Source organism: Macaca thibetana, chromosome X, assembly GCF_024542745.1.
Source record: "Macaca thibetana thibetana isolate TM-01 chromosome X, ASM2454274v1, whole genome shotgun sequence".
NCBI classification, from domain to species: Eukaryota; Metazoa; Chordata; class Mammalia; order Primates; family Cercopithecidae; genus Macaca; species Macaca thibetana.
In genome coordinates, this window is record NC_065598.1 from 148,017,287 (window position 1) to 148,031,592 (window position 14,306).

General features: G+C 53.0%; 3 protein-coding genes and 1 long non-coding RNA gene across 8 annotated transcripts in view; 3 read left to right on the top strand and 1 right to left on the bottom strand.

The window, feature by feature from the left end:
• Nucleotides 1–14,306, bottom strand: part of CETN2 (centrin 2) — a 628,428-nt gene that overhangs the window by 391,478 nt on the left and 222,644 nt on the right. The gene's annotated exons all lie outside the window — the stretch shown is intronic.
• The window catches only part of LOC126945446 (uncharacterized), a 430,470-nt gene that overhangs the window by 181,130 nt on the left and 235,034 nt on the right, over nucleotides 1–14,306 (top strand). The gene's annotated exons all lie outside the window — the stretch shown is intronic.
• ZFP92 (ZFP92 zinc finger protein) overlaps nucleotides 1–14,306 on the top strand; it is a 294,607-nt gene that overhangs the window by 126,728 nt on the left and 153,573 nt on the right. The window lies entirely within an intron of this gene.
• LOC126945376 (PWWP domain-containing DNA repair factor 3B-like) lies at nucleotides 84–5,386 on the top strand. Its single transcript, XM_050775312.1, is given in 3 exon segments — nucleotides 84–429; nucleotides 432–593; nucleotides 2,220–5,386. Coding segments are annotated over 3 exon segments (3,156 nt in total). The 5' UTR covers nucleotides 84–107; the 3' UTR covers nucleotides 4,892–5,386.

Sequence of the window (14,306 nt, forward strand, 5' to 3'; positions counted from 1 at the left end):
GCTCTGCAGAGCAGCTTGGTTTAGGAGTGACCTGCAGTAGCAGAGGGTGTGACAAGCAGACCCCTCGACCTCCTTCAGCTACCTGTTCACACACGACTCAGCTCATCATGGACTCTGAGTACGTCCTATGCTCTTGGAAAGGCCGCCTATGGCCAGCAAAGGTTTTGTGTACACGTGGGACTTCACCAAAAACGAAGCCCCAAAAGGCGATTTCTCTAGAAGTTCAAATCCTCGCCGTAGATGAAAAAATCAAGGTGAAAAGCACAGACGTGAAGACCCCAAGTAAGTCTGAAATGGAAGACATTGCCGCCTCTGCAGCGGCACAGACGAAGCTCAGTGCCCCACTCAGAGAGAAGATGGGGTACAGAGGAACCCTTCAGGTGGCCCTGGAGATTCTGAACGAGAGAACAAATCTGGGTGGAGGAAGGAAACACATGAACTAGAGAACACCACGCCCTCTCAGCTTTCTCAGAAGGTGCCCGAAAAACCAGCCAGTTCCGTCCCTCATGAAGATGACTGGAGATGCAAAGGCGACTTAAGGAGGAGTCTTGGGAAGAGGGAAAACCCAAGATCACCGACGATCCCTTCAGAGAGTAAGCATGCTCTGCGGGATGAGAGGTCACAGGAGCCCACAGCCATTGCCCCTACTCCAGGCGCCCTGCGCGGGGACAGGTCAGGGGCTCCCAGGGCCATTGTCCCTACTCCAGGAGCCATGCGCGGTGGCAGGTCACGGACACACAGGGCCATTGCCCCTACTCCAAATGCCCTGCGAGGTTACGGGTCTTGGGCGCACAGGGCCATTGCCCCTACCCCAGGCTGCCTGTGCAGTGACAGGTCACGGGTGCACAGGGCCACTGCCCCTAAACCAGGCTCTCTGTGCGGGGACAGGTCACAGGTGAGCAGGGCCATTGCCCCTACTTTAGGTGCCAGGCGTGGTGGCAGGTCACAGGAACGCAGAGCCATTGCCCCTACTCCAGGCGCCCTGCGTGGTGTCAGGTGACGGATGCCAAAGAGCATTGCCCCTACTCCATGTGCCCTGCGAGGTTACACGTCATGGGTGCGCAGGGCCATTGTCCCTACTCCAGGTGCCCTGTGAGGTTACAGGTCATGGGCATGCAGGGCCATTGCCCCTACTCCATGCACACTGTGCTGGGACAGGTCACGGGTGGGCATGGGCGTTGCCCCTACTCCAGGTGCCCTACGTGGTGAAAGGTCACGCACGTCCATTGCTCCTACTCCATGCACCCTGCGTGGTGAAAATTCACGGGCGTACACCAGCCTTGCCCATACCCCAGGTGCTTTGTGCGGTGACAGTTCACGAGCACGCAGGGCCAGGGCCATTGCCCCTACTACATGTGCATTGTGCAAGATAGGGTCACGGGTGGGCACAGGCATTGCCCCTATTGCAGATGCCCTGCGTGGTGACAGGTCACTGGCGTGCAGGCCCGTTGCTCCTACTCCAGGCGCCCTGTGCTGTGACAGGTCACAAGAACTCACAGCCGCTGGTCCTACTCCCGGAGCTCTACGCACTGACAGGTCAGGGGCGAGCAGGGCCATTGCCCCTACTCCGGGCACTTTGTGCAGGGAAAGGTCCCGGGCGCGCAGGGCCATTGGCCCTACTCAATGTGCACTGTGTGGAGATGAGTCACAGGTGGGCATGGGCATTGCCCCTACTGCAGGTGACCTGCGCGGGGACAGGTCACGGGCAGGCGGGGCCATTGCACCTAGTCCATCCACACTGTTCGGGGTTGGGTCCCGGGTGGGCACAGGCGTTGCCCCTCCTGCAGGTGCCCTGCACAGTGACAGGTCACCGGCGTGCAGGGCCATTGCTCCTACTCTAGGCACGCTGTGCGGTGACAGGTCGCAAAAACGCACGGCCACTGGTCCTACTCCAGGAGCCCTGCCCGGTGACAGGTCAGGGGTGAGCAGGGCCACTGCCCCCGCTCCAGGCACCTTGTGCAGTGAAAGGCCCCGGGCATGCAGGAGCATTGCCCCTACTCCGTGTTCACTGGGCAGGGACAGGTCACGGGTGGGTATGGGCCTTGCACCTACTCCAGGCACCCTGCTCGGTGGCAAATCAAGGAAGCGCAGGGCCATCGCTATTACTCCCGGGGCCCTGCGTGGTGGCAGGTCACGGAAACGCAGGGCTATTGCTCCTACTCCAGGGGCCCTGCACGGTGACAGGTCACGGACTTATATGGCCATTGCTCCTACTCCAGGTGCCCTGCACGGTGACAGCTCACCAGCATGCCCGACCATTGCTCCTTCTTCAGGCACCCTGCATGGTGACAGCTCGGGAGAACGCACAGGGATTGCCCCTACTCCAGACGCCCTGCACGGCCACGATGGCTCTCAAGCACGCATGGCCATTACTCCTACTCCAGGCACTATGTGCAGTGATAGTCCGCCGTCACACGCGGCCGTTGCCCCTACTCCAGGGGCCCTGCAAGATGACAGGAAACGCAACGCCATTGCTCCTACTCCCGACACCCTGCACGTTGACAAGACACCAGCATGCAGAGCCATTGCTCCTACTCCAGGCGCCCTGGACGGTAAGAGCTCACCAGCGCGCACGTCCATTATTCCTTCTCCAGGCGCCCTGCATGGTGACAGGTCACCAGTGCACACGGCCGTTGCTTCTACTCCAGGTGCCCTGAACGGGGACGGCTCTCAGGCGCACATGGCCATTGCTCCTACTCCAGGCACCATGCGCAGTGACAGCTCAACAGCATGCACGGCCATTGCCCCATCTGCAGGTTCCCTGCGAGGTGACAGGTCATGGAAACACAAGGCCATTGCTTCTACTCCAGGTGCCCTGCACCGTAGCGGGTCTGAGAGATCACGGAAATGCAAGGCCACTGCTCCTACTCCAGGTGCCCTGCGCCGACACAGGTCCGACAGGTCACGGAAATGCAAGGCCATTGCTCCTACTCCAGACACCCTGCGCGTTGACAGGTCACCAGCATGCAGGGCCATTGCTCCTACTCCAGGCACCCTGTACATTGACAGGTCGCCAGCATGCAGGGCCTCTGCTCCTTCTCCAGGCGCCCTGCATGGTGACGGGTCACCAGTACACACGGCCATTGCTTCTCCTCCAGGAGCCCTGCATGGTGACGGCTCCCAGGTGCAAACGGCTATTGGTCCTCCTCCAGGTGTCCTGCGCGATGATAAGTCACGGAAACGCAAGGCCATTGCTCCCACTTCAGCTGCCCTGCGCGGTGGCAGGTCTGACAGGTCACGGAAATGCAAGGCCATTGCTCCTACTCCAGGCACCCTGCACGGTGACAGGTCACAGGCACATATGGCCATCGATCCTACTCCAGGCATCCTGCACAGTGACAGCTCACCAGCGTGCATGGCCATTGATCTGACTCCAGGTGCCCTGGGCAGGGACAGGTCACGGGTGCTCATGGCCATTGCTCCTACTCCAGGTAGAATGCAAGCACAGGTGTTGCAAAGCTCCCAAGCCTGCCAGGATTCCCTGACACTTTCGTGGCATGGTTGTGAGAAAAAGGGCAAGAAAAGGGCAAAGGCCTCAACTCTTATGTCCCTGCCTCCCACAGTAACGGAGGAGGGTGCATCTCGGCCGCCAGGTCTCACCAGCCCTGCGCCCCCTGCTCTGAAGGAAGAGACAAGGGATAGCCGCCCAAAGAAAACCCTGATTGCTTCCCCAGAATGTTCTCCCTTCTCGGGGTACGTTCAGGACCCAGGAGAGGGTGCCTGGAAGCCAGGCTGGGCAGGCATGGCCACATCCTCTGGGTCCCATCAGCACAGGCTGCCTTCTTCACTCTGGCTTGCCAATAGAAAAAGGAAACCTCCGGGTACAGATTTTCAGAGGCGACCTCAAGGACCTCAGACCCCTGCTGACGCTAAGCTTGCTAATCCCATCACCATGGTTCAAAGGGCTGGCGGTAAACAGGATGGGCAGCCCGCCAGCCTTGCTTTTCCACAGGAGCCATGTCCCATTGAAAGGGGAACGATGGTCTGGTTCAAATTTCAAGATCATCCGTTTTGGCCAGCAGTGGTCAAGAGTGTCAGCAACACAGACAAGACTGCAAGGGTGCTCCTGCTTGAGGCCAACCTGCACCGTGGAAAGCGGGGCATTCAAGTTCCTCTTCGAAGGCTGAAGCACCTGGATTGTAAGGAGAAAGAGACGCTGCTCAAGAGAGCCCAGAAGACCTACAAGCAAAGTGTCAACTGGTGCTTCTCACTGATTTCCCACTACAGAGAAGGACTGGTCCGGGGTTCTTTCCGGGGCTCTTTCCTGGACTATTACGCCGCAGACGTCAGCTACCCAATCAGGAGAGCCATCCAAGAGGGAGACCTGCAGGTTGACTTTCCAAAGGTGAATTATGGAGACCTGGAAGACTGGGAGGAGGAGACCTCCCTGGGCGGGAAGAGGCCTTGCAAGAAAATCCTCCCAGACCGGATGAGGGCCGCTCGGGACCGAGACAACCAGAAGCTGGTGGACTTCATCGTGATGAGAAAGGGGGCCGACCCCCACCTTCTGGACATCTTGCAAGGCAGGAAGCAGTCCAGGTGGCTGACCGCGTTTCTGACCCCACACAGGGATGTGCTCTGCGTTGAAACATACCTGGAGGATGACGATCAGTTGGAAGTCGTGGCCAAGCATTTGCAAGAAATCTACAAGCAAGTTGACAAGACCATGCTGACTCTGATAAGGGATGACAAAGTCAGTTTTGTTCTGGAAGTTCTTCTCCCGGAAGCCATGATTTGTGCCATCGCCGCACTTGATGGGCTGGATTACAAGGCAGCAGAGGAGAAGTACCTGCGAGGGCCACCTGTGCATTACCGGGAGAAAGAGCTGTTTGACAGAAATATCTTAAAGAAGGCAAGAAGGGAACCAGCAACCACCCGTAAAGCTAATTAGCTCTCCCCCTGCACCCATACCTTTGCAGGGAGCCGCCTCCTTTCTAGAATTAATGAGAAAGCCTCCTCCCTTCCCCAACGCGTGTAAGTATGTTCTGGATATTCGAGACTTTGGGAATGTGCACAATTCATCTGGGGCCCATCTCTCGCGTCTGGTGGTGGCACATTCATCACCATGTCTTCATCGCAAACTCGTGAAGCGCTATTTTCTTAAACGATTGCAAACCCTTGCATTTCCCTCAACGTCTTTGGATGTGTAGTTGTCCTGATAGGTTTGAAGGACAAGAACATTGATTTCCACAACATGTCTTTTGACTGGACTTGGTACTTTCATTCAGGACCTATATTCTTTTACACAAAAAGCCACTGGTATCAGCTTTTAAACAACAATAATTTTTAAAGCCTAACGTGTATTTTTATGGAAACATCGGTGAGACTTTTCATTCTTTTGGCGACACGTGGATAGAAACTGTCGGATTCCTTTTTCAGATAATTCCTGCCTTTTCCCTGCTACGCTTGTTTATTTTTTGAGAAGAAGCCCCCAGAGTTGAATCCCATGAGAGAGACATTTTCTCCTATGTTAACACGACCTTCCGATATGTCTTCAAAAATCAAGCTGCAGGCCAAACATGAAGTTACCGAATGGCTTGCACATAGTCCAGATGTGCATGAGTGAAATCTCAGTGTGCAGTGAGCGTCTTGTCAGCCTCATGTAAGATTGTCGCTCTGCATTTCCCTGAAATTCCACACCCTCTTTCAACGGCTGAACCGTGTCCTAGAACAGGCTTCCAGCTGTCTTCATAACTGGCAGTGATGGATCTTCTCCCTCTAGCTGTCGGTCCCCTGTGGAGGGCAGTTACAGACATCTCGTTCTCAGGCTGGCTACTCTCCACCTATGTGACTGGCCCGACTGCTTAGGAGCCCATCTACCTGCCCATAAATTGGAGGAAAGCCAGCTCCTTGTTCTGGATCCAGCATCCCCCAAGACTTGGCCATTTGTCTCAAAGCCAGCAAATTTCATCTTCTGACTTATTCACGGGCTAGCTCCAACAGGTCCCAACAATCTAGACGCGGGCCGGTAAGCCATTCCGGGCTGCTAGAGAAGGAGAGGCGCCAGGGCTGGGAGTTGGAAAAATGGGTCTCAGAGGCAGCCTTCATTCTGCTAAGCGGGACCGGCCCTTGGCAGAATAATATTAAACAGATGCAGTTCAGACCTAAGTTGTGAAGGCCACAGGTTGCTAGGCTAACTTGAAACAAGATGGTTTTTGAGGATAAATGTTATGGAAAAGCCAGTTTGTTGTTCAAACTTGATGTTAAAATAAACGTGAAGGCCTTAACATGAACCCGAGTCCTCTTTTCGTTCTTAGAGGAAGTCACCTGTGCTCATGAGACCATGTTATGTGTTCACATGGCCATGTGTTTGGGCAACATTGGCAGAGGAGCTGTTTGGAGTCACCTTAAAACCATTGTGTCTCTCACCTTGAGCTACGGCTGTGTCATGCTTGAGATTGTCCAACTCCATAGGTGGAGTGTCTAGGAATATATATAAACACACTTCCAGAGCAATAATAGCTTGGAAATTCTGACAAAATTTTAGAAGAGAGCCTTCCAAGTGGTGTATACATCAGGCCCAATGGAACCCTCTCTACACTCTGCCTGAGTGTGACCAAGACTCCTGGACACACTGCCTGGACAGTCCATGTGACATCCTCATGGCCCTGGCAATTATTTGGAAACAGACCACCTCCGTGCTCTGTGTGGACCTCACCCACCGAGACAACACACTTTAGTTACTCTACAACACTGTGTCTCCGAGTCCTACATATCACCCGAGTTCAGCTTTCTCGTGGAGCCATGTTTATCTGTAGGTTCTAACATTGCTTTACTACCCCGTTCATTCATTCCTGACCTCATGTTAGGTCGGGAGAGCAAGTGAGGTGTGGTTGGAGGCTCTGCTCTGAAGACGGACTTCAGGTGCCATAGAAACAGATGGAAATGTGGTGACTCAGGTGACAACCTAATCTCTAAGGTAACAAGCATGCACTGCTTCCTCCTGTCAGTGAGAAATACTCACCAACGTCATGGGCCAACTGACTGTTTTTGAGAGCAGAGCCCCAGGTTCACCCAACTATGTGAGATCATAGGTGTCTGTTGGCTTGGGGTGATGGGAGGGGACCAGGTCTCTCTTGGATGTCACTGACACTTGGAGCATCTATTGAAGAGAGGCAGACACGCCTCGGACATGCATCTATTCTCCTCCTCCTTGAATCAGGGTCACTAAAAGGCATCCGGGGCCTGTGGGTGGGTTGAGGGATGTGTAGACTCTGAGATCCTTTCCAGCCTGAGCAGATGCTGCGGCCCCTCCATGATTGCCCTGAGCTGGATCTCCATCACAGGTGCCTGTGTGTCCGATGACAGAGCCCAGCCTGTCACCCACCCTGACCCGCTAGGTTAAGGTGACCTCCTCCTCTCCAGTCAGAAGGCAGACTGCTGCACATCAGGCCCTGATCTTAACTGTTGCTTGGCAGAGCTGCACACACAGAGACGGCTCACACCACATTCATAGGTCTCTATATCCAAGTAAGCAACTGATGGGGAAAGAGGGGAACCCTCAGATTTGTAAGTGTGATGACCATGAGAATTTTGAATACCTAGAATCTCCTGAACCCTCACCCTGGCATTATCAACCACCTAACCCTTTCTAATTAGGGAGCAATCCCCTTATCCATGGAGGCTCTGTAAAGACCTCGTCCAAGGGAGCTGCCGTAAAAGATGTTGCCTTGTTCAAGCCTGTAATTCCAGTGCATTGAGAGGCTGAAGCAGGAGTATCGCTTGAGTCTAGGAGTTGGAGACCAGTCTGGGCAACATAGTGAGACTCTGTCTCTACAGTAATAAATATTTAAAAGCTAGCTGGGTGTGGTGGTACATGCCTATAGTCCCATCTACTCGGGAGCCTGAGGTGGGAGGATTGCTTGAGTTCCGGAGGTCGAGGCTGCAGTGAGGTATGATGGCACCCTTGCACTCCAGCCTGGGAGACAGAGCAATACCCAGTCTCTAAGAAAAAAAAAAAAAAATTGCTTGTCTTACCTAACACTCCTCCCACTAACTTTCATCATTATGACAAGTGCAAAGTATGAATAGGAAAGATCACAGCACAGAAGAGAAATGCGGTTTCTGTTTGGGTGGGAAATACCTCATATTCAGATAACCTGCAGAAGCTGGCTAGGATGCCCTGGCATGACCTGAGACAGCATAGCTGGGAATGGATTTTGAGCATGCGGGACCAGCAAGACAGCGGACAGAATACAGTTCAATAGAGGGGAGAGTGTATTTACATGGGAGCACGAAGCTACAAGGTGGGGTTCCCCGTCCTGGGGCTGGCCTCAGATCCTGCTGGGCTGGCTGCTTCACGTTTGGACAACAACAGCCTGCGGTAAATTATGTGGAGTTATGGGAACTGCCTTGGCAGATTATTGACCAATTGGTGAGAGGGTTGAGGGGAGAGCAGTATTAGATCTGATTCATTATTTGAGACCAGAGGCCCTACCTGTGAACGTTGTTCCCTTTGAGGAATCTGCTAGTGTGGGGTGGCCCCAGCATCTTTGAGAAGCTCTGCTTTGACTCTCCTCTCAAAACAATGGTTGGAAGCAAGCGACGCCGCCATGGAACTGGCAGACAATGAGAGGATTCTCAAATGGCGGGGTCCAGACGGTGACACAAAATTATCAGGGCTCAGGTGGGCACCATTGCCGTACTGGGCAGCACAATCAGGGTGGGGTCAGGCTCATTTGACGGACAGGGACCTGTGGCAACGTCACAGACTGTAGTATCTCAGGGTCTGGATGTAGGGACAGCTGACTGGCCTATGACTTGATTTTTATTAAAAGACAAACATGAGCTGGCAAGCAGAAGGCTGATGTTAGCAGCTGCAGTGGAAAACGGTGGTCCCCCACCAAAGGTCCAGATCTGTCAGTTCATGGGCCCAGAGCCCACTGATGGAAGTGGAGGTCAGAAACACTCAGCCACACATTCTCCCAGAGAACCTGTAGTTATTTACCAAGGTAAATAATGCAGTTCTGTCTAAAGTTCTTCTAACCGGGGATCCAATAGTTCTTTGGATCCATCCCAAGTTTGTTTCCCTCAGGACCTAGTTGCCAATGATGTACTTTGCATGTTGCATCATCTTCATGTTGGTTCAAGCAACATTACATAGAAAGGTACCTATGGGAGCCTACTAAGCTGCTCCCTCTTTACAATATAGGAACATAGACGGGATACCGCTTCTATAGTAAAAACAAAGAGAAGACCCAAATTTCTAAATCAGAAATGAAAGCAAGGACATTACTACTTACCTTACAGGGATTACCAAAAAGACTCTAAGAGTATATCATGAACAATTTTACATTAAGAATGAATCTAGAGGAAATAAGCAAATTATTAGAAGCACATAACTAGCAAACTGGCTCGTAAAGAAATAGAAATTCTCTATAGACCTACAACAACTAAAGAGATTGGTTTTGTTACCAAAAATCTCGGAACAAATAAAAGCCCAGCACCAAATGGCTTCACCAGTAAACTGTACCACACCTTTAAAGAAGAATTAACATAACTCCTTCTCAAACTCTCCCAAAAAATAGAAGAAGAGGGGAGTCTTCCCAACTCATTCTATGAGGCCAGCATTACCATGACACCAAAGGAAGACAGAGACACCATAAGAAAACTACAAACAATAATCCTTATGAAAACAAAGTTTAAAAATCCTCAAAAAAAATTAAAAAACGCTAGCAAATACAAGAGGCTGAGGCAGGGGGATCTCTTGAGCCCAGGAGTTTAAGACTGCAGTAAGCTATGATGGTACCAGTGCAGTCCAGCCTGGGTGACAGAGTTAAACACAATCTCTAAAGAGAAAAAAAAAAACAAAAACAAAACTAGTAGCAAACAGAATTTGGCAGCATAGTCACACGGTTATGCACCATGACCAAGTGAGATTTATTGCAAGTGAGATTTGTGTGAGGGTGGTCCAACATGAAAATTAGACAATGTAATACACCACATTAATAAAATGAAGGAAACAAACCATGTGATTATCTCAAATGATGCGGAAAAAGCATCTGAGAAAATCAAACACTGTTTCATGATAAGGACACTCAGAAAACTAAGAAGAGAATTTCCTAAACATGAAAAGGGTCATTCATGAAAAATCCACAGCTAACATCACACCTGATGGTGAAAGAATAAAAGCTTTCTCCCTAAGATCATGACCAAGACAAGATGTTCACTTTCACCACTTCTAGTCAACATTTTACTTGAAGTTGTAGCCAAAGCAATTAGGAAAAAAAAAAGAAAAAAGAAAAGAAAAAGAAACAAACGACATCCAACTTGGAAAAGAAGAAATAGAGTGACCCAGACTCATAGATGGCATGATCTTATATATAGAAACTCCTAAAGAATCCACCAAAAAAAGTCATCAGAGCTAATGACAAAGTCAGCAAAGTTATAGGATACCAGATCAACATGCAAGATCCATTTGCATTTCCACACATTATAAACAATTTGAATAGGAAATTAAGAAAACACTTCTATTTACCATAACCTTAAAGAGAATAAAATACTCAGGAATAAATTTAGCCAAGGAGGTGTACACTGAAAACCACAAAACACTATTGAAAGAAGTAAAAGACCTAAACAAATGGAAAGCCGTACTGTGTCCATGGATTGGAAGATGTAATGTTGCTATAATACAGCCTCTTGGGCAGAGGGCAATTCCTCTCCCCGCATGACTCATGCCCTGCCCATACCCTGTGGAATGGGTGCCTCCCAGCTTCCAAGCCCCACACCTGCCTCGGAGCACCTGCCGACACCTGCCGGGACCTGAAGACACAGGACTCCTGCCCCACTATAGTCAGTCACCCGCACACCTCCCTGTCATCTCCCATGCCTGGTCTTCACCACCCTTTCTGTCTTGGCTCCTCAGGCCTCTGGAATCCTCATTGAACTCCCTGCTCTCTCCATCCTTTGCATTTCTCAACTCCTAGAGTCTTTTCAGCCATGCGACCTCAGCCACTGTCACATCCTCTGCTTCCTACCAGCAACACCTGATGCCAAGGATCCCACCCTCTGACCACCCCTTTTATCTGTCCTACACACTCACTCGATTCCCCAGCAATCACTTAGCCCTACTACTACATCTCCCACCTTCTCCTTGTCTCCATCCCGGAAGGCATTATGATCACTCCTCACGCCACTCTCCTCACGTCACACTCACGCCGCCAGACCCCAGCGCAACCCTGCCAACTGGTTTCCTTTTAACTGCGTCACCGCTCCTCTCACGTTGCTCCTTAGAGCCACCCAGTAATCCTACTCCATTTTCCTGGTCAGTTCACTCTCCCGCTCCACCGATTCTCATGGTGTCCCCTCTTCTAGCCCAGCACTTTCTTCTCCCCGTCACCTCAGTTGATCTTCCCAGTATGCACTAATATCACGCACCTCCAAAGAGCAGGAGCCTCTCGTGCTCCCACGTCCCACTCCCGCCATTTTCCCCTCTCCCCTTGCACAGAATTGCTCTTTGGGAGGGCTTTTCCCTCTCCCTCCCTGTCTGCACCTCCTCCCCTCCAGATTCCTCTTGAGCTCACTTGTCTTACGGCTTCTTCTACACATACCACTTGTATTACAGCTTCTATACGTACCTTGCACTATCGTGGCTCTGGCCAAAATCCCCAGTGACTTTTCTCTCGCTGAATCCAACATCGTCCTCTGCTCTCAAACCCTTCATTAACATTCGATGTAATTGAGCACGCCTGCTTTTTCAAGCTGTCTCCACCTGGCTTCTGGGACATCACATTTTCTGAGGCTGTGTGACCAGAAGTGCAAGCCATAAACAAAGAGGAAGACAGTATTGTTTTCCACTCTCTTTGACTCTAGTCGGGCCACACCTACAGTGCTGCATCTCTGGTCACCACAACACTTTAAAGGGGAACACGGACAAAAGCCAGTCCCTACACGAGAGTAACCGGAGTGAAAAAGGAAATCCAAATGTGTCCCCAGAAAAGCCAAAGTATTGTGGAACACTTCTCTTGAAAGAGAAGACACGGACACGCCTTTGGCCAATTGGGTGTGACTCACAAGAGAACTGGACTTCTGCCCCCACCGCACTAGCACCAGAAGCCAGGACCAGAGAGAAAGAGACAGTTTCCCCACTAGAGAACTGGCAGCCAGAACGGCAGCCGTCAGAGAAGGGAAGCTGCCGCGTGGGTCCCAAGATCACTGCGACCCGCTGCCTGAGAAGCAGAGCAGAGTCCAGAGCAGCTGCAGTGTCTGGACTCTGCTGGCCGGGGTGGGGCACTTGAGGAGGGACTTGTGCAGGGTCAGGGGGCCCATGAGTCCCCGGCCCAAGGCAGGGCTGCACATGCACCAGGCAAGAGCCGGGCAGAGGGCCTGGAGGCCCAGGCCAGCCTGGGTGCAGACAGTGCCTGGACCCCACATCAAAGACAGACATCTGGCGGGACACCAAGCAGGTCACCCCTCGGCAATGAGGACCACGCCCTGAAGGAAGGACTAGTACTGTAGTCCTGCCCAGGCAAAGCCCAGAACTGCCCTTGGGGAAGAAGCAAGGCTAAGACAGATTAGGGGCGGGGGCTGAGCCCTGACCAATAAGAGGGACAGAGGGACTGTCAATCAATGGAGCATCCCTCTTCTGTCTTTCAAGTGCATCACCCTCTTCGAAGCCTTCCTGAGGACTCATGGGAAAACGTTCTGGGAAATTCCAGGGGTGCAGTCACAGTGCTCCAGAGCCACGTCCAGAACTGCTGTGAGGCCCTGCAAAACCGGGAGCTGCCCCCGGGGTTGAGACGGCGGGGCACACAAGAAGGCTGGGCCTGAAGCGCTCCCTCCACCGCCTGCAGGCTCCCGCCCTGGGGGCGGTGGGCTGAAACAGGCGTGTTCTTTCGTGTTTCTGCATCCCCGGGTCTGACTCACAGGGAGACCAGCCGGAGTGGGGGCCCCAGGGCCAGGGTGGGGGGGTCTCACACTGTGAGGCCCCGTGCCCACCTTCTCCAGCAGCAGAACCCTGGCAGAGGGCCTCCCCACAGGCCCGGGGGCCCATCCCACCACGGGAGGGCGGGAGGGCGCTCCTCAGCAGGTGTCAGCTGCCCTAGGGCTGCACGCACAAGGCAGAGGCAGCCCAGCTGCAATGAGAGGTGAGCATCCGGCCGCCCCAGGGAGGAGCTACAATGCTGGGGGAAAGGCCTCAGGCACAGGGACAGGGAAGCAGCCTGGCCATGTGGCTGTGCGAGAGGGGTGAGAGCTTCTCTCTTCCACCCCACCCTCTGCCTCCCTCCCGAGGTGGTGGGGGGCGGTCTGTCAACGGAGGCAGGCAGGCCAATCCCCTGGCCCAGCTGCAGCACAGAGGCCCGCTAAAGGCTAGAGCAGCCCAAGTGGCTTCTGAAGGGGAGGGGAATGCTGGGAGGCGGGTGGGGGCTGAAGTGGCTTCTGAAGGGGAGGGGAATGCTGGGAGGCAGTGGGGGCTGCAACGTGAAGCTGCAGAGGTCAGAAGGGCCTGGGGGCAGAGAGGGGGAGAGAGAGGGCGGGAAGGAGAAGCAAGTGCCACACTCCCCTGCCTGCAGGTGGGCCCCATGGTGACTTGGGCCCCCAGCAGGCCTGGTGACAAAAGGCCTCCCAGGGCTCTTGGATAAACCTGCTCAGGGGTTCGGGGGGCGGGGGGTCAAGGAGACCTCGGAGAGGTGGGGGAGGCCTGCTTCTCTCCTTTGTTACCAAGGAGGGGCCCCAGGCTTGAACGAGCCCTTGCCCCAGGAGACAGGCACGTGGTGAGCGGGGCTGGTGGGCCAGTGTCTTCACAGACATCTCAGGGTGGGGTCAGCCCCGGTGCCAGCCACTGGGCACACAGAGAGGTAGGGGCCAATGCCCACACTATCCGGGAGCCCACAGTCTCCCAGAGGAGATGCAAGGGAGGGCTCACCATCACCCTGAAGGTCTAAAGGGGCTGAAACAGACTGGACCCAATTAACTCTCAAATCTTCCCTCCAGAACAAAGGCCCCACTGAGCAGAAAGTTCTGGGAATAGAAGACGAGTAAAGCAAGACAGGCACAATAGGGGCAAAGAAAAGAGAAAGTCCAAATCACAGTGGAGAGGGAGAGCAAACGGAGAACGTATAATAGAAAGTAAGCAGACAGATGCTCACAGTTCTCACAGTCACCAGAAGAGAGTGCCCTTCATACGTGAAATCAGAAAACCTAGCCTCTCCCACCCTTCCACAAGTGCAGAAGGACGAATCTCATGGGAAAACCAGTTGACAAGAGGATCAAAGACAAATCCCGTACAAAGTTACTAAAAGAAAGAAGAGAATAAGGAGCGGAATAACATCCCTCCAGGTGAAAAAAAGCATCCCAGAAAGACGTGC